Source organism: Manis javanica, chromosome 4 (assembly GCF_040802235.1).
Source record: "Manis javanica isolate MJ-LG chromosome 4, MJ_LKY, whole genome shotgun sequence".
Classification (NCBI taxonomy): domain Eukaryota; kingdom Metazoa; phylum Chordata; class Mammalia; order Pholidota; family Manidae; genus Manis; species Manis javanica.
Window position 1 is genome coordinate 136,727,835 of NC_133159.1, and position 20,186 is coordinate 136,748,020.

General features: G+C 44.0%; 1 protein-coding gene across 1 annotated transcript; it reads left to right on the forward strand.

Moving 5' to 3' along the window:
- The first annotated feature begins 17,369 nt into the window (after nt 1-17,369).
- LOC140848614 (uncharacterized) lies at nt 17,370-19,676 on the forward strand. Its single transcript, XM_073232879.1, has 2 exons — nt 17,370-18,711; nt 19,461-19,676. Exons 1-2 carry the CDS (start codon nt 17,370-17,372, stop codon nt 19,463-19,465), a joined length of 1,347 nt encoding a protein of 448 aa, XP_073088980.1. The 3' UTR covers nt 19,466-19,676.
- Nucleotides 19,677-20,186: the final 510 nt, after the last annotated feature.

Consider the following 20,186-nt stretch of genomic DNA (forward strand, 5'->3'; position numbering starts at 1 on the left):
AGAATAGAATAACATGCACTTTCATGGACTTTTTTCACTAATTTCTAAAACTACTAGAAAAAAGACTAGAATAAAATACATCACATTGGCTATTTTGGGGAATGTAGGGTTGTATGTTTTGTTGTTATTTTCTTCATACATTATTATATTTTTTCAAGTTTTGTGCACATGGCGAGAAGTATTTATATTATCAAGAAAAACAATTATTTAAAATGATGCTGTCCATTTTTCTTTTTTTTTTTAGGTTGCCAGTAAAGCACATTTTTGAGTCTTATAATCCAACTCAGTAGAGCTTTTAGGGCGTTATGAGCAATCCTTGTCCTGGTTGCTTGGATTCAATGTCTGCTCAGTATGTCGGGTGTTTTGTGCTGGCTTGGCAGTTGGTAGCTCATGGTATGGAACGGCTACTCACCCAAAGCATCAGAATGTTCTCATCACTATTAGGATTTCCTATGTGCCATTTTTTACCAGCTTGATGTTTTTGAAAGGAAATGAGAACAGTGCAATTATTTAAAAAGATTTCATGAATACATAGCTCATGCCAGGTACTGCCTTAGGAGACAGGGATGAATGTTTCTTTTTAAAAATTACAGTGCATTACATTATGTGGTGTCATTACCTTATGTACTGTGAACTAAAAAAAAAAAAAAGTTGGCCACCTCACTAGGAACCACCCAAAAATGTCTAGGGCCTAAATATTGAAGGTTTTATTAGTTCTGGGAGTCTCAAGATGGCTACCGAGTTAACTTTCTAATTCTGTAATACGATCTACTAAGTTAAAAGCTGAACAGCTGACCTCTGCAGTCCTCCTAAAAGATAAACGAGACAGTTTGCTCTTCCTCTTAATTTCTCTGGGCACCAGGATGTATATCAGCCCCCAGCTCTTTGCTCGGTATATCTTATGTAAATGAAATGACCCCTTTAAAGCTCTGTCGCTCTTGCCTGTCTCCTCAATAGAAAACGTCTGTATGACTTGGACCCTTTGGAAAATATCTCCAACCACCCTGTAGGAGTTACATCTTCCCCAGCTTATAAGTTCTCAGTTTCGCTCAAATAAAACTCTGGTTTTATTTCAAGGTGATTTTAATGAATGTTTCACTGACAATACAAAGAGTTATGGGAGTACAGGGTGAAATAATCAACTCTAGGATTGGCAATGCAATAACTATTGTAGGGATGAAATCATTGAACTGGGTTTTGAAGGATAAATAGGAGTTAACTGGATTGAGAAAAATGGGAGGTGGCCACTCTAAGAAGAAGCAGTTACATAAGCAAAAGTACAGAGTTGTGAAGATACATGATGCATTAAGACAATATGTACAACTGTTGCCCAGCAGCTCTCTCATGCCAGCTAGGTGAAAACTCGGCCCTGACGGGAAAGGAGGGTCTCTTTACCTTGCTCAGGAAAGAATTCCTGAACAGGTTGAATGCATTGAAGAAAGTGTAAGAAGGGAATTCTTTAAAATGAGAGTAGGAGGAATGTCGGAGGTGCATGGTGCCAGGAAAAGTGACCCTTTTGTATGCCCAGCCATACAGGTGGCAGAAAGCAAGGGAGAAAAGGAAAGTTCAATGACCTGCTGCTCGGTGTAGGGCAAGTCCCCTGCCAGCTCCTAAAGCCAGGGTCACCTGGCATCCAGTGTCTTCTTGATCTGCAGAGCGAGGGGCCTACATCCCTACCATCGTAGAATCTGGGGGAACCTTGGAGCACTGGATGAGGTGCGTTTGTGTTATGAAAACTTTCAGGCTAAAGAATGTGATCCACGTGCTGTAGTTTCAGTTCGTTGTGGTCTCTCAGGCGACAGGAATGTGCAAGCCCCTCCCTCCTCGGAGGTTCCCACAGCTGCTTCCCTACTTGGTGGAAATAGAATGGAGAGAGAGAAAAAGATGGTGAGTAAAACTAGAAAGCTGAATGAAATAGTGGAGAGACAAAGACACCACCAGAGGTGGAAGTCAGTAAGTTCCTGTCTGCCACAAGAAAGAAAGTTTCTTTCAAGGGACAAGTACAGACTCGGACGGGAGTGCAGATGACCTCAGAGAGAAGGTGTGCTTAGGGGTTTAGGGTTTGGGGTTTTATAAGGCCTTTTGGGTAGGCATAAGTAAAGGGCATGATATATACATGTGGTTAATTCCTTTGCCATTTTGTCTTAAAAAGGACTATTCCGGTGACTGTGTTGAATGGGATCTCCCTGTTTTTTATGCAGGTTGATTTGTTTGCACGCCAGAGATCTGTCTCTCCTCCTGGTTACAAAGTTACTGAATTAAGGTGACTGGAAGAAGAAGAACAGCACATAGATTAAGTTAAAGAATAAATTGGGCCTTTTTCTCCAGCTAAGTAGATTTTACAATGGCATGACCCTTGTTCCATGTCCCAGCTCTATCCCAAAACTAATAAAATATATATATGGCTAGAAAAGTATGATGGGCCAGATTGGGAGAGTATTTGAATGTTGTGTTGAGGAATGTATAGTTTGGTTTTTGAAGGAAATAGGAAATGTTACCTAATTCCAGTGGCAGCATAGTGCATGAACTGGGTTAGATGATTCAACGATTCAACATAAACACACTTAGCTTCCAACAGCTTGATGAGCTGAGTTGATAGAAATACCCTAATGAGTCACAGTACAATTATTTATTACTTTATTTAGCATACGTCTTATGGGTTTAGCCTGGTTTTAGGCACAATGAATAATATGATAAAATAAAAAAAAATGTTTCTATTATGTACATTTGCAGCTTGCCAAATATAGGCTCCAGGGTAGGAATGATGATACTTTAACAAAAATTAATTTTATTGGGAGATAAGACCAGCATATGTGACTCAACTGTACAAGAATAAAAGAACTGGGAGTCCTAACCTCCTTCCACAATGTCAGTACAATTTATAACATAATTATGTGTATTGGCTGCTGTTTCCAATAGTGGTTGACTAGGTAAGACAGATTGCCCAGAGAGAACACAGAGGGAGGTGTGACCCAGTGACCCAGTGACCCAGTGAGAAATCACTTTGTGGATATTAAGAGCTGCAGCAAGTCCTTGTGTCAATCTTTTTGGAGTTGGGGTAACTCAGCACAGAAGCGTGTTTCTACAAAGCTACCTACTTTACCTGCAAGGGAGGAGAAAACAAGTGATTTTACAGTGTGTGTGTGTGTGTGTGTGTGTGTGTGTGTGTGTGTGTGTGTGTGTGTGTGTGTGTGTGAATAATGCAGTGGTTAAAATAACAGACATTGCATCCAGTCTGCTAAATTGAAGTCCAAGCTTTCCCCCACATATTAATCCTGCAAACTCTGCAAGTTTAATCATCTCTCTGTGCCTAAGTTTCTTTGCAAAGATGATACTGAAAACTATTGTGATTACTATTACTAAGGTCCATGATGATAGACAGGGAGGGATTTAGCAAAGTCTGTTAAAATTCCTTTGTGTCCCATCGTTTTCAGATGACCCAACAAATAATTGTTTACTCAGCATTTACTCTTTTTCATCTTCCTGTCCCCTTCTTAGCTCAGAATGACACAAATACATCATTTTGCTGGTCTTTGGAATTTCCTGTCTGTGTGGATTCACCATATGTACTTAATTTAATTTTCTCCTATTAATCTGTCTCATGCCATTTTAATGCATAGATCAACTAGAAGAACATCGAAGGGTAGAAGAAAGTTTTCCTTCCCAACAGTGCCCTAAGGAAAATACTGGGAAGGAAAGAGTCAGGCAGAAGGAGACAAAGGACTTTCCAGCCCTGCCTTCTTATCTTCCTTCTTTTCTTACTTCTTCTTTTCCTTCAATAATTATTTATTGAGTGCCTTCCACGTCACACATTCTTCCAGATACCATGGAAATTACAGTGAACAAAACAAAACAATTAAAGGTGTGCCTTTGGGGTCCTTATATTCTAGTGAAGCAGATACAGAAATGCACTACTTTAATGCCCTAGAGTGTTGTCTGCTACAAAGAAATTGGACAAATTGGATGTGGGATTTGTTTTCTGGGACTGGTCCTAATATTGGTAGGGATAAAGAAAGTGCTAGGCCAGTGGGGGGACAGGTCCACTGTGAGCAGCAGCATGGGACTATCCAGGAGCTGTCCAAGATGGGAAAACCAACCCTGTGGTATAGCCCAAGGGATGTCTGTCTAGGCTAGTCTCATCACCTGGAGCAGTAGAACCCTTTGCTCTCAGATCTCACACATGGAGCACCTGGTGACCACAGGACGGGGAGCCTCTCCCTGGGTTCTGGGACCTTGTCTGTCAACTATCTCACTGCATGTGCTAAAAGCCTATACATACCAGGTGACCAGCTTCTACTTGATGATGTCTCCCAGTAACACCCAGATCATTGGCAAGCAATTCTAGAGGGCCACCAGATGCCACGTGGGATGTGCAGGATGTCCCTTATAATCTGCATTTGGACTCAAGCTGCAACATCAACTCTTTCTGGGTTTCCAGCCTGCTAGCCCACTCTGCAGATTTTGGACTTTCCAGCCTCCACAATTGTGTGAGCCTATTCCTTAAAATAAATCAATCTGTTACCAGTTGAATGCATTGTGTTTCCCCAGTTCTTGTCTTCTCAAAGGAAAGAATTCATTCAAGAGGCCAGATAGCAAGAAAAAGCAGTGAGGAATGTATTGGGTTAAAGCAAAAAGTATACTCTCAAGACAGGAGAGCAGACTGTCTGGAAACCAGAAGCAGCCCTGCTGTTAGGGTTAGGTTAGCTTTTATTTTTTCTTAAGATGGTAGAAAGACCTGCCCTGCATCTCACATCCTTTGATTGACAGGTTGACAGCTCTAGGTTATATAACCTTTTTATCAGAGTGCAGGCATTTTACCCATAAGTACATGAGCAAAGCCCACTGGAGTCCAAAACCACAATGCTGATTAAATTTAGGTGATGTAGGGTTACTTTTGGAGAAGGTCTTTGGACTTTGCTCATGCCCTGTTATTACAAAAGCCCCTGTGGTCAAGCTAGGTGTCCTTGACTGTCAAATTGGGAACTAAGAAGGGCTTAGGGGTTGGTCAGGGCAGGGTCTTCCTTGGTGATGGGGCTGGCTCCTTTCTCCTGCTTATGTTCAACTTCCTGCTCTAACAAATCTCTAGTTAGATAGGTAAGTAAATAGATGGATATAGGTAGATCCATCCACATATATACATGCACATTCTACTGGTTCTGTTTCTCTGGGGAACCCTGGCTAATGTAGAGGGGAATGGACATCTCAGTCCCATTTGGATAACTCACATTCCTCCTTCACGATTTAGTTACCTCCAGGGGTCACCTCCAAATTGGTGTTTCTCTGGTGTCTCAACCTTGGGTTCGATGCATTTTCTCATTATGTAACAATTGTTTCTCTATATGTCTGGAGAATTAGGGTAAAGCTTCTTATTCATATTTATATACCTAGTGCCTAGCAGGGATTCTGGCCTCTAGTGGAAAACTCACTGAACAAGATTACAACATGAACACAATTTCTGCTCAGGGCAGGGGCCATGTCCCACTCATCTCTGAATATACCTAGTGCCTGACGGTTTGCTAGATTTTCCCTGAATTTTAGTTGAATTGAACTAAACTACCACATTGTCCACCCCCAATCAGTGGCTGTGCCCAAGAATCGGTGGGTGTGTTAAGGGTCTATTATGCCCCCATCAAATTTGTATGTTGAAGACCTAACCCCTCAGAAAGTGACTTTACCTTGGTAATAGGGTCTTTATCAAAATAATCAAGTTAAAATGAAGTCGTCAGGGTGGACCCTAATCTAATACTATTAGTGTCCTCAGAAAAAGGGAGAATTTGGACACAGAGAGATACTGGGAGGGAAGACAATGTGAAGTGACCCAAAAAGAAGATGTCCGTGCATAAGCCAAGGACAGAGGCCTGGAACAGGTCCTTCTTTCAGCTTCAGAACAAATTGACCTTGATCTTGGACTTCTAGCCTCCAAACTGTGAGGCAGTAAATTTCTGTTGTTTAAGCACCCACATTGTGGTACTTTGTAACAGCAGCACTAGCAAACTAATACAGGGAATATCCCCACTGACAGATGTACTTTTTTAGTTTACCCAGGTGTTGAGCTGCTTATGGAGCTCCTTCCAAGTCTGATATTTAAGAGAGAAGCTGAATGCTGAAGTCACTGAGATCTCACACACTCTTCACTGATTTCTGTTTGCTTCCTTAATTCTTATCATGACTAGAAAGTGAATTACCTCTGAGAGCAATGCCTAGCACACAGTAGGCATTCAATAAGCATTTGCTGAAATGAATCAATGAATAACGAACACACCTGATACTACTGCCTTCCAGCACCATAAAGCCAATCTTCCATGTCCTGTTTAACTCTCGTAGATCAGCCTCTACAATCCCTTGCCCCTTTAAGGCTGTCATTTATTCCTTACTGGGTGCCCTGATTCATTAGTGGTTTCCAGTAAAGCCATGGTTGAAAAGACACTTTGATTTGAAACCCTCAAGTGTGGGGTTTTTGTTTGGCTGGCTTCTTCTGCTCTGGAATAATTATTTTTTTTGAGGTGCTGGACTCTCTCAGCTTTGTCTCTCCTCCCTGACATTGTTTTCTTTGATCCTTTCTGGAAGGACTTGCCGAGACCTCCATTTAGTAATGCCAGAGGGTCTTAAAGGGAAATAAGCCATTGACCACTGAGGCTGAAAAAGACCCTAGGAGATGCTTTTGTCCAAACACATCACTTCCAGATGAGGTCAGTTTTCAAGATAAGTTATGTGAATGGTGTAGTAGTAGTAATAAAATAATAAAAACATATGTCAGATGCTTTGTTATTTGCAAAAGATTTTCATTCATGTGATTTCATTTCACATGGTACCTGATATAGAATGAGATAACTTGGAGAGTCAGAAAACAATCACCAGCCCTGGCATCAGGGGGTCTTGGCATGGCCACTTCTATTCTGCTGTGACTTTGGGGAAGTCACTTCAGTGTTATGAGCCTTTGTTTCCCCTTCTATAAAATGAGGAAGAACAAGGCCCCAGATATGATTGCTAAGATCAAAGAACGTAAACAATCTTTGATAACCATGAAGTTGTACCAAAATATAAAATATGTTAATTTTGTACTTCAGCTTTTTCTTAGTTGATTTTTTATTGCTGTTATCAGCAAAACAGGGACAGTTTTTTAAATTTTACTTTTAATTGAGAAACAAGTAAATCTGTGCCAACTACAGAGGGAGTTCCCATTGAATTCACAGTGAGAAGCCTAAGAGACCAGAGATGCCACTCAAATCGCAGCATTCATTAATATAGTCCTGAAATTTGTGACATGCCTGTATGCAAGATTCTGTCTCCACAACTGCTAAGCTGCTTTTTCAAAGGAATACTTTCTTCTCTACCACTTTTTTGTTTTTATTTACTCTCTTTGGTTATAAAATAGTTTATTCACTCAGTAAGCATTTCTTGATTCACATGCTGGGCACAAGTCAAGGCACTGGGGAATATAGCTTGTAACAAAACAAAGTTCCTGCTCTCTTGAAGTTTTCATTTTAGATGGGAGAGATGGACAGTGAGTATAAATGTATGGTGTATGAGATCATAATATACATTTAGGGAAAAATAAAGGATAGTAGCAAGAAATGGAGTGTTGAAGGTAAATCATGGGCCATAGTAACTCTGCACTAACCAGAAGGAAGTGATAGAGACCTGGGGATTCTGAGGGAACAGCAATAGGCAGTGGAGCAGCAAGTGCAAAGATCAAGAGACGTGATCGTACTTAGCATTTTTGGGGAACAGCAGCCAGCACTACAGGTGTGACTGTAGTGGATGAGGGAATAGGAGTATGTCATGAGGTCAAAAGATAGTGGTGCTAGGCATGGAAGTGGAAGAAAGGGACCTTTCAAAGCCCTGTAGGGCCTTGTGAGCAATTGCATAAGAATGTGAATCTTTGCATGAGAAGAGAAGCCTTTGGAAAGTTTTGAGGGGAAGAGTAACATTACTCGTTAAACGTCCAAGTGCACATGTCAAGGATGCAGTTGGATATGTGAGTCTGAAGTTCAAAGAAGTTTGGACTGGTGATATAAATTTGGGAGTCATGCTCAGTGTGGAAAGAATGGAAAATACAGAGAAGTGTGGGGGAAAAAAAGGAAACATACAGAACAGTTTTGTCAAGGTGTAATTGATGTACATGGAACTGCACATACTTAATGCATATAGTTTGATGAGTTAGACATATGCAAGTGCCTGTGATGCCGTCACCACAATCAAGGTAATAGAGGTATCCAACACCTCTGAAAGTTCCCTTGTGTCCCTTTATTTTTGTTTTGTGGCAAGAAAACTTAAATTGACTTCCACCCTTTTAACAGATTTTAAAGTACACTATTTCATCTTGTTAACTGTAAGCTCTATGTTGTGCAGCACATCTTTAGAACTTATTCATCTAGCATAACTGAAATTTTACATCATTGAATGATAACTCCCCATTTCCTCCAGCTCCTAGCCTCTGCTAACAACTAGTGTATTCTCTATGTCCATGAGTTTGACTATTTGGGGTACTTCATATAGTGGAATCATGTAGTATTTATCCTTCTGTGACTGGATCACTTCACTGGCATAATGTCCTCTAGGTTCATTCATGTAGTCACAAATGGCAGGATTTCATTCTTTTTATAGGTTGAATAATATCCTATTACGGATAATATATATATATATATTTCATTTTCTTTATCCATTCTTCTGTCAATGTACACTTGGATTGTTTCCTTATCTTGACTACTTTGAATAATGCTTCAAGGAATCCTAGAGTGCAGATACCTCTTTGAGGTCCTAATTTCAATTCTTTTGGATATATACCCAGAATTGGGATTACTGGATCATATGGTAGTGCTACTTTTGTTTTCTGAGGCACTGCCATACTGTTTTCTCTTGCTGCTGCACTATTTGACGTCCCCATCACATCCCCATCAACAATGTACAAGTGTTGCAATTTCTCCACATGCTCACCAACACCTATTTTCTTTTATTGTTTTTTATAGTAACTACCCTAACAGATGCAAGATGATAACTCATTGTGGTTTTGATTGCATTTCCTTGATCATTAGGATGTTGAACATCTTTTCATATACCTGTTGGCCTTTTGTATGTCTTCTTTGGAGAGATGTCTGTTCAAACCTATTGCCCATTTCTTAACTGGGTTATTTTATTCTATTGCTATCCAGTTTCAGGAGTTTCTTATAAATTTTGGACACTAATTCTTTACCAGGTATATTGTTTACAAATATTTCCTCCCATTCTATATGTCGTCTTTTCATTCTGTTGATTGTTTCTTTTTCTGTGCAGAAGCTTTTCAGTTTGATGTAGATCTACTTGTCTATTTTTGCTTTTGTTGCCTGTGCTTTTGGTGTCATAGCCAAGAAATCATTGCCAAGACCAAATGTCAAGGTTTTCTCTTATGTTTTCTTCCAGGAGTTTTACAGTTTCAGGTCTTACACTTAGGTCTGTAATCACTTTGAGTTGATTTTTATGTATATTGTAAAATAGGGGTCCAATTTCTCTTTTTTTTTAGGCACACTGATTTCCAGTTTTCACAACACCATTGGTTGAAGATACTATCCATTCCCCATTGTGTATTCTTGGAATCTTTCTCAAAGATCAGGTGACCTTATACGTGGGATTTATTTCTGGGCTCTGCATTCTGTTACATTGGTCTATATGTCTGTTCTTATACCAGTACCATATTGTTTTAGTTACTGTAGCTTTGAAATATATTATTTTGAAATCAGGAAGTTTGATGCCGCCATCTTTGTTCTTCTTTCTCAAGATCACTTTTCCTATTCTGAGCCTTTTTTTGAATTTTAGGATTATTTTCTAATTCCTTAAAAAAAGTCACTGGGACTCATTTTATGAGGCCAGCAGTACCCTGATACCACAGCCAGGCAAAGATACTACCAGAGTAGAAAATTACATGCCAATATCCCTGATCAACACAGGTGCAAGAGCCCTCAAAAAAAATACTAGGCTCGCCAAATTCAACAGCACATTAAAAGGATCATACACCATGATCAAATGGGATTTTCCCATGGAATGAAAGGATGGTTTAATATACACGAATCAATAAATCCATCACATTAACAGAATGAAGGATAAATACTACGTGGTCACTTAAATAGATACAAAAAAAGCATTTGACAGACTTCAGCACTCTTTAATGACAAAACCCTCAACTAAGTAGGCAAAGAAGGAATGTACCTCACCATATTAAAGACCATAAGTAACAAGGCCACAGCTAAGATCATGATTAATAGTGAAAAATTAAAAGGTTTTCTTCTAAGATGAGGAGCAAATGGATGCCCACTCTCCTCACTTATATTCAACATAGTACTAGAAGTCCTAGCCAGAGCAATTAGACAAGAAAAAAAAATAAAGGGCACCCAAATCAAAAAAGAAGTAAAAATGTCTCTGTTTGCAGATGACATGATCATATGTATAGAAAACCCTAAAGACTACATACGCACACACATACACACACACACACACACACACACACACACACACACACACACACACACACACATACACACACACCACTGATAGAACTAAAAACAAATTCAGTGAAGTAGCAGGATGCAAAATCAACATAATAAATCAGCTGCATTTCTGTGTATTAACAACAAACCATCTGAAAAGGAAATAAAGAAAACAGTCCCATTTTATAAAAGCATCAAAAATAATAAATTACTTAGGATTAAATATAACTAAGGAGGTGAAAGATTTGAACACTGAAAACTACTGAACATTGAAGAAAGAAATTAAAAGATATACAAGTAAATGGAAAGACATCCCATGTTTATGGATCAGAAGACTTATTAGTGTTAAATGTTCACACTGCCCAAAGCAGTCTAGATATAATTTTTAAAAGCTACCTCTATGGCTGCTCATCCATTAAAGAGAAGGAAGTTATCACTTGGGAATTCCCAAGTTGTGACTCTGGAATCTACTTCTCCTGTGGCTAGTCTTCACACCCATGCCTCTGTAACACACCAACCTGTGCAAGTTTCCATTACAATCTATCACCTTGCATTATCTCATCTAATCATTACCACAACCAAGGTCTCTCTGACTCCCAATCCAAACTCTTTCTACCACTCCAAATAACTTCAACATCCCCCACCAATAAAAACTGTATCTATGCCTTAAAAAGTATCAATTTTATGGTTTAACTCTTCTCAGGGCTCACAATATTCCTGACCTTGTTTGAAATGCACAAATAAACTCCAAAGTTTGAGCCACTGACTTTTCAATATGGATGATTTAGAACCTGTGTTGCAATTTCCCCACACGCTCACCAACACCTATTTTCTTTTATTGTTTTTTTATAGTAACTACCCTAACAGATGCAAGATGATAACTCATTGTGGTTTTGATTGCATTTCCTTGATCATTTGGATGTTGAACATCTTTTCATATACCTGTTGGCCTTTTGTATGTCTTCTTTGGAGAGATGTCTGTTCAAGCCTCTTGCCCATTTCTTAACTGGTTTATTTTATTCTGTTTTATTCTATTGACCAATTTCATGTGCCAAGCTCCCCTGAGCCTTCTGGCCTTTGCAATGTTGTACTCAGCTCAAATTCAATGAACAATTCCCCAATAACATATTTTTTTTGTTTCTCCATAACAATCCCTGTGCTAGATATTCTGGAGGAAATAGAGATAAGAAAGAAAGTGTCTGTGCTCTAAGAAGATTGTGCTTTAATTGCCTATTCATTTTGGAGTGGCTCCATTAGAAACTCCTTCCTAAAATTGATTCAGAAATATAACTCACTGCAGCTTCTACTGATTGGCCTTTCCATAGTCTAATATATTCATTAAGTGGCACATGGAGAAAGTTTAGGTAGAAGAAGAAATTTCCTCTCCCTTGACCCTGCCAGTCCTCCAGAAGGACAGAGGAGTTATCAATCAGATGGGTCAAAATCCAGAGCACACATCATACCACAAATGCTAATATCCAGTATCACTGAACATAAAAACATTACATAAATGCACATGGGTCTTCCCTACATGCCTCCACTATTCAGCTGGATTGCAGGCTGAGCTACAGCCCACATAAAGTCCAGCTATTGTGATCTCCTCTCTCCTTTTTTCCTTGCATGTATATCTGACTATATGACAAGTATGCCATCATTTTATTTCCAAGATGAGCACAGCAAGTCAGAGAACTTGTGATTTTAAGATTTGTTGGAGCTTAAAGAAAGATGGAAATTCAAATAGGTATATAGGTGAGGATTTTGCTACCATAGAGACACCATATTTTTTCCTTTGGGATAAAACACACTGACCCAATAAGTCATTTTGTTTTTCACTTGCCATTGCTCCTTGTAAGTCCATTTTCCTCAAGAAATACACAAGGGGTCACTGGGAAGAGGCTATTATTTGGGTATTCCCAGCTCTCTTGGCTATAATGCTATCAGAACCTTGTCCCACTTTAAGGAAAGAATTTCTGTTATTACAACCATTTATCTATTGCTTGAATGTTGTCATCAACATCTCCTGAAAACATTCCTGCAGACTGTGTTTATACACTTTCAATGACAGGGACCCCTTTACATTACAAAGCCACTCTTTCCATCTTTGCACACTTCTGATGAATAAACAGTTCCTTTGTGTGTGAAGCCAAGTCTGACTCCCAACAATTTCAGTCTTATGGCCTTATTTCTAACCCTCAGGGCCAACATGCAATGAATTTAACAAGCCTGTTTCTTTTTAGTGTATCAGCTCTTCAACGTGACTACAATTCCCTCTAGTTATGTCAAGGTCTGATAACCTGCGGGAAGGAGATACTCCCAAGTGTTGGCTGTTTCTCTGTAATTGACTTTTCTGCTCAGTGCTCAGTGCAGACAAGCCACTGTTGATCTGCCGATCTGAGATCCCCTCTGTGTACACAGCCAAATGGAGTGCAATGTAGAATCTAAGCATTAGTAAGATTAGTAAATTAGCATAAGCATAGCCATCTTAGAAACCTAGAAACCATTTTCTGAGAGTGTGACTCAGAGGAAAAAAAAAAAAAAACAAAAAAAAAAACAAACCCTGGGCCTGGGTAAGGCCTTGAAAAACAAGTTAATCATGAGCACCGGGTGGTGGGCAGCTGTGACCCTTGGTCAGCTAACCTTGGTCAGTAAATCTTACATACCAAGCTTATCGTGCAGAACCTCCCTAACCATTGAGGAGTAGTCTTACCCTGCCCTTGCTTAACCCCAGGATATATGTCTTGCAAGAATAATGTATAGTTATAGAAAATTGCTATGAGTTAAGTGCTTTGAAATTGCTATATAAACCCTTGGCTCTGAGTGCTCAGGGTCCTTGTTGAGACCCGCTGCATCGGGCTGACTTGGACCTCAGCTAGCTAGCTGAATAAAGACTTTGCTTGAATTTACATCTCTATGCCTGTGTAGTTTGTTCTCTGGGGAAGCCTCGGAAGCCTGGACCCTAACATTTGGGGGCTCGTCCGGGATTCGAGCGGCTTCCCTGAGAACGAAGGACAGCTGGAGGCAAGGTCTAATTGTCCAGACGGGGCAGTGTAATTCGAGGGTCGCCTCCTCGTGTCTGCATAAATCCATTATAAAGCGGGAGTCGCCATCCCGTGTATGGTCTCGGGTTAGTGGTCCCGAGTGAGGAAGTCCGGGCTGGTAGTCCCGGCCCCCAGGTTAGTGACCCTGGGTAAAAGTCCAGGTAACCAATCCTGGCCCTAGGGTCTGAATGACTCGGCCTTAGGAAAGCAAATCTGATCGGCAGAAAACTGGCACCCGAGGAGGAAAAGATCGAGCTCGTCACCCTGCGGCAGTCCGAGTGGACGCCCTTCGGGAGAATTACGAGAGTTTTTGAGGACCCTGAAAGTGGTGAGTGTGGTGCGCACCAGAGTGAGAGAAGGACCGGTCCAAACGAGTGCGATCAGATGTGGTGTGTATGTTTGGTGTTATCATTGATTGTTTTACTGTGTTTTGGTTTTGGTTTATATTTCTTTTTGCACTTCTCATTTTAAGTTTCCTTGTTCTAAGGTTCTCCTGCTCTCTCCGTTCCTCCTTTCTGCCACTACATCTTTCCCTGCGGGCACGGGTTGGGCAATTAAGAGCCATTAGGGCGCCCGCCGCTAGAAGACTCCCGTGACAGGATAAGGGGGTCACAGCCGCGAATCCCAGATAAATTCGCATCCCCCCGCGGAAGAAAAACTGTGCAACGACAGGCACTCATTTATAAGCACATACAACAGTCATTTTGTTTGAAGTGGCATCTTCATCCTTCGCCTTTGTCTCCCTCATATTCTTTTTCCTTCTTCTTTCTCACCATGGGTCAGACTCAGGCTACTCCTAAGAGTCTGATCCTCTCCCATTTCCCCAAGGTCAAGGAACAGGCCTTAAGTATGAGCCTTGGCATCAAGAAGGGTAAGCTCGACACCTTTTGCTCAGTCGAGTGGCCTTCCTTCAGAGTAGGCTGGCCGGCCCAGGGGTCTCTTTCTTTGGACCTTATTGGCAAGATCAAAGCCATTATCTCCCGGCCAGGTCCTGAGGGCCACCCTGACCAACTTCCCTATATTCTTGTCTGGGAAAAATTGGCCGAGAATCCCCCTTCCTGGTTGGAGCCCTTTTTGGTGGAGAAACCTCATACTGACCCACAAAAGACCTCCGTCCTAGTTGCCCAGGAAAAATCAAAGCCCTCTGATCGCAGGGCCAGAAATCCTGTGCGCCCAAGTGCGCCGCCTGTCCTCCCCGACAGTTCTCCTCTTTACCCCCTCCCGCCGATTCAGCAGCCACCCCCGTATGCAGAGGAGAGGGGTGAAGCTGCCGGGGGGATAGAAAATGCGGCTAGGGAACCCAGCAGGAACCAGGCGGCTGCAGCTTCCCCAGATTCTTCAGCAGAGGGAGGCGGGAGGCCGGAAAGAGCTTCCTCACACTCCCCCGCCCTGGCCCCACGCTGGGCGCCAGGTAGAACTGGAAGAATGCAGCTAAGGTCTCGAGGGGCCAGGGAACAAGAAGGGGAGGCTCCCTCCTCCACCTCAGAAGGAGCAGTGCCAGTTCTGCCTGTGCGTGCCATCGGTACCGGCATTGCTCAGCAATATCAATATTGGCCCTTTTCATCTAGTGACCTTTATAATTGGAGGACTCAGAATCCTCCCTTCTCAGAGGACCCCAAGTGTCTTATAGGTTTAGTGGAGTCCATTATGTTTACCCATCGTCCCACATGGGACGACTGCCAGCAATTACTCCGCACTCTCTTCACAACAGAAGAATGAGAGCGTATCCTCAATGAAGCCAGGAAAAATGTCCTCGGAGAAAATGGAAGACCCACTACCCTCCAGCCCATCATCGACGAGGCGTTCCCACTTACGCGCCCAGATTGGGACTTCGGAACTGCAGAAGGTAGGGAGCGTCTCCGGGTCTACCGCCAGACTCTGATGACCGGTCTCCGGGCGGCCGCCAGACGGCCCACTAACTTGGCTAAGGTAAAAACTATTGTTCAGGGGGAAATGGAAAGCCCAGCCGTGTATCTGGAAAGGCTGTTTGATGCTTACCGGCAGTATACCCCCATAAACCTGGAAGCAGAGGAACATAGGTCAGCTGTAGTCCTCTCATTCATCAACCAGGCAGCCCCCAATATCCGGAGAAAACTCCACAAGCGGGAGGACCTAGGGGAGATCTCTATTAGAGAGCTGCTGCAGCAGGCAGAGAAGGTATTCAATGCTAGAGAAACTCCGGAAGATAGAGAAGAAAGGCTGAGGAAAGAGAAATGGGTAATGCAGGAGAAAAATAGGAAGGAAGACAGAGAATTTCAGAAAAGGGAGAACAAGAAGCAGAGGGAAGAGATGGCCAGGATATTCCTGGCCGGGGTGAAGGAGGGCCCTAGGCCACCTCAAGGAACAGGACCCCGTCAATCCCGACTAGGACAAGATCAGTGCGCCCTGTGTAAGAAATATGGACATTGGAAGAAGGAGTGCCCCCAAAGGAGGGAACAAGGGAGAGGGAACCCTGTTAAAGACCCTGCACCTAGGAGAGGAGGATTGACGGGGACGGGGCTTGGCACCCCTCCCCGAGTCCTGGGTAACCCTGTGCGTGGAGGGGACTCCCATTGGGTTTATGGTAGATACTGGGGCACAGTATTCAGTTCTCAACCAGGCCCACGGCCCCCTAAACCCAGGACGCACAAGTATAGTCCAGGGAGCGACAGGGTCCAGGAAATGTGCCTGGACTACTAACAGAAAAGTGGACCTAGGAAGGCATCAGGTCTCTCACTCATTCCTGGTCATACCCGAAAGCCCTGCACCATTGCTGGGCAGAGACTTATTAACCAAGGTCGGGACTCGCATTCATTTTGAACCCGAAGGGATAAAAATCATGGACAAAGAAGGGCAGCCCCTACAACCGGCGCATGTGTTAACTCTTTCCCTGGCCGATGAACATTGTCTGTTTCAGACGGATCAAGAAAAGGGGGGCCAGGGAGAGATAGACTCTTGGGTACAGAAGTTCCCTTCCGCATGGGCCGAGACCGGAGGAATTGGTCTCGCTAAACACCTATCCCCGGTTGTTGTTCAACTCAAAGCCACAGCTCTACCCATCCGGGTCCGGCAATATCCAATGCCAGAAGAGGCTAGGAAAGGGATAGCACCCCATATCCATAGACTGTTAGAGACAGGAATCCTTAAGACCTGCCAATCTGCATGGAATACGCCTCTGCTTCCAGTGAGGAAGCCTGGCAGTAAAGATTATAGGCCAGTGCAAGACTTGCGGAAAGTCAATGAGAGGGTAGAAGACATCCATCCTACAGTGCCTAACCCTTACACCTTACTCAGCCACCTGCCACCCACGCATGTGTGGTATACTACTCTGGACCTGAAAGATGCCTTCTTTAGTATTCCACTCTCTGAAGTTAGTCAGCCTTTGTTTGCCTTTGAGTGGCAAGAGCCAGGGGGAGGAAGAAAAGGGCAGCTTACCTGGACTAGACTGCCTCAGGGCTTCAAGAACTCTCCCACCTTATTCAATGAAGCCCTAAGCCAGGACTTGGAGCCCTTTCGCAGGAGCCACCCCCACGTGACCTTGTTGCAGTATGTAGATGACCTGTTGCTGGCCACAGAAACCCGTGAAGAGTGCGAAGAAGCCACGGGGAACTTGCTGGCTGAACTAGGTGAACTGGGATATCGAGCCAGCGCCAAGAAAGCCCACATCTGTCAGAGGTCAGTAGTCTACTTGGGGTATACAATATCTAATGGGGCCAGGTGGCTAACACAGGCCATGAAGCAAACTGCCCTGGCTATCCCCATCCCTTCCTCACCCCGGGGAGTGAGAGAATTTCTTGGCTCAGCCGGGTTTTGCAGGCTCTGGATTCCAGGGTACACAGAAATAGCCCGACCACTATATGAAGCAACCAAAGAAGGGCCGGGCTGGCATTGGATGCAGGAACAAGAGGCGTTTGACAGACTAAAAGAAGCTCTCCTCCGGGCCCCCGCCCTATCTCTGCCAGACCCAGAAAAACCCTTTATCCTGTTTGTAGATGAAAAGAAGGGAGTGGCTAAAGGAGTTCTGGCTCAGCAGCTGGGCCCGTGGAAGAGACCTGTGGCTTATTTGTCCAAGCGGCTAGACCCAGTGGCCTCCGGGTGGCCACCTTGTCTGCGTATCCTAGCAGCCATCGCTCTACTGGTAAAAGAGGCAGACAAGCTGACTTTTGGCCAAAATCTGAGAATAACAGCCCCACATACCGTGGAGGGGATCCTCAAGCATCCTCCAGGAAAATGGATGACGAACACAAGACTCACCCACTATCAAGGGCTCCTACTAGATTCTCCCCGAATCGCCTTCTCTGACCCGGTAACCCTAAATCCTGCCACCCTTCTGCCGGACCCAGATCTGACGACCCCCATCCATGACTGTAGAGATATCCTTTCCGAAATTATCCAGGTGCGAGCAGACCTGAAAGACACACCGTTACTGAACTGTGAGCTAAATTGGTATACGGATGGGAGCAGCTTTGTGCAGGAGGGGGTCAGGAGAGCAGGGGCAGCAGTAGTAACCCACGATGGGGAAGTTGTCTGGAGCACAGCTCTGCCCCCTGGCACCTCAGCACAGAAGGCGGAACTTATTGCTCTCGCTGAGGCCCTGGAAAGAGCAGAAGGAAAGCGGGCCAACATTTACACAGATAGCAGATACGCCTTTGGCACTGTCCATGTCTATGGTGCCATCTACCGAGAAAGAGGATTCCGTTCCGCGGAAGGGAAGGGACTGAGGAATCTGCAAGAAGTCCAAAGACTATTAGCTGCTGTTGAAAAACCTAAAGCGGTAGCAGTTATACATGTACCGGGCCACCAATCAAAGAAGACACCCGAGGCCATCGGCAACAGCCATGCAGATGCAGAAGCTAAAAGGGCAGCCCTCTCGGACTCTCTTGTGCTTGCGGCCCTCGAAATACCCATACCTGAACTGCCCGCACTGCCGCCCAAACCTGAGTATTCCCCTCAAGATCTTGAGTGGATTAGGAAACAAGTCCCGGGGGAAGTGTTTGGAGAGGGACATTGGGGTAGGGACCAGGAGGGTAGATTGATCTTGCCAGAAGCATTAGGACAGTACCTGCTTGCTAATCTGCATAAGTCCACCCATCTAGATGGAAAAAAACTGCTCAGCCTTTTCCAGTCTGCGCAGTTGGTGTTTCCCCACCAGAATGAGGTGACTCGCCAGATCATGAAAGAATGCAGTAGCTGTGCAATGCTAAGACCAGCCCCAAGAGGGCTGCACCCAGCAGGTACCCGGGAAAGGGGGAGGGCTCCAGGGAGGAATTGGGAAATAGACTTCACCGAAATAAAACCAGGGAAGTATGGATACAGGTATTTGCTAGTTATGGTAGATACTTTCTCTGGGTGGGTGGAGGCCTTTCCAACCAAGCATGAGACTAGCCAGGTAGTAGCAAAAAGATTAATTGAAGAAATCATCCCCAGATATGGGGTCCCTGAAGCAATAGGTTCCGATAACGGCCCGGCTTTCGTTAGCAAAGTCCTGCAAGGACTAGCCCTAGCTTTGGGAGTAGATTGGAAGTTACATTGTGCTTATAACCCACAAAGCTCTGGGCATGTAGAGAGAATGAATCGGACCTTGAAAGAGACCCTTTCTAAATTGGTATTGGAGACTGGTGGGGACTGGGTGACTCTCCTTCCCTTAGCCATCTTCCGCGCTCGGAACTCCCCCTATGTACATGGTTTAACTCCATTTGAGATAATGTATGGGGCCCCTCCACCTATAACTCAACGAGTGCAGCTTCCCGATGCAGAGGACCCGGCCCCTGACTATCTGAATGTGTTGCAAGTTCTTGCTAAAGTGCAGCAAGAAATCTGGCCCCTGATCAGAGCATATTATGAGGGCAGGAAAATTCCGAGCCCAGAACATGGCATAGTCCCAGGGGATATAGTATGGGTCAAAAGACATCAAGTGAAGACTCTCGAGCCCAGGTGGAAAGGACCTTATGTTGTATTGTTTACCACCCCCACTGCTCTCAAGGTTGATGGTATCGCTCCCTGGGTACACCACACCCACGTTCGGAAGGTCCTGCCTCATAAAGACCCAGGGGCCTGTAAGGAAAAGTGGAAGGTGCAGCAGCATCCTGCCAATCCCTTAAAACTACACCTAAGCCGAAGATGAAAGGAGCCACATCTCATCGAGGCAATGGGACCGGCTCCTAGAAGTTGTCCATCCAGGAAGCCTATCGGCCAGAGGACCTTTCGGTACCTCATCAGTTCCAGGTGAGAGACCCTGTTTACGTGAGACGACACAGAACGGGGACCCCCGCCGGGCCCGGATTGATGGGTAACTCAGACTAATAACCCCCTCAAGCTTCGCTTGTATAAAAAGAACCATGCTATTGGTGATTCTGATGCTCCTGCTACCTCCAACCCACCAGAACCCTAACCCCCATGTCCCCTATCAGCTCACCTGGGAAATAGAGAACTGGGAAACTCATGAAATATACAACCGCACTTCCCACACGACTCCCTTAGGCACGTGGTTCCCTAACCTGTACTTTAACCTAGATAGAGTAGCGGACTTAGAAAAGAGAGGCGGAAAAGGCAAGAGTCAGCATTCAGGCCTCCCTCTTCCCTGCGCCCCTCAGTTCTGTCCTGTTGGAATGGGAGGAGGAGACTGGCGAGAAAAGCAGCGCAGAGTCTCTGTGAGTCGAAATGGGTTTTATGCGTGCCCAGGGTTTCGAACAGGGCCAGCGAAGCAGCA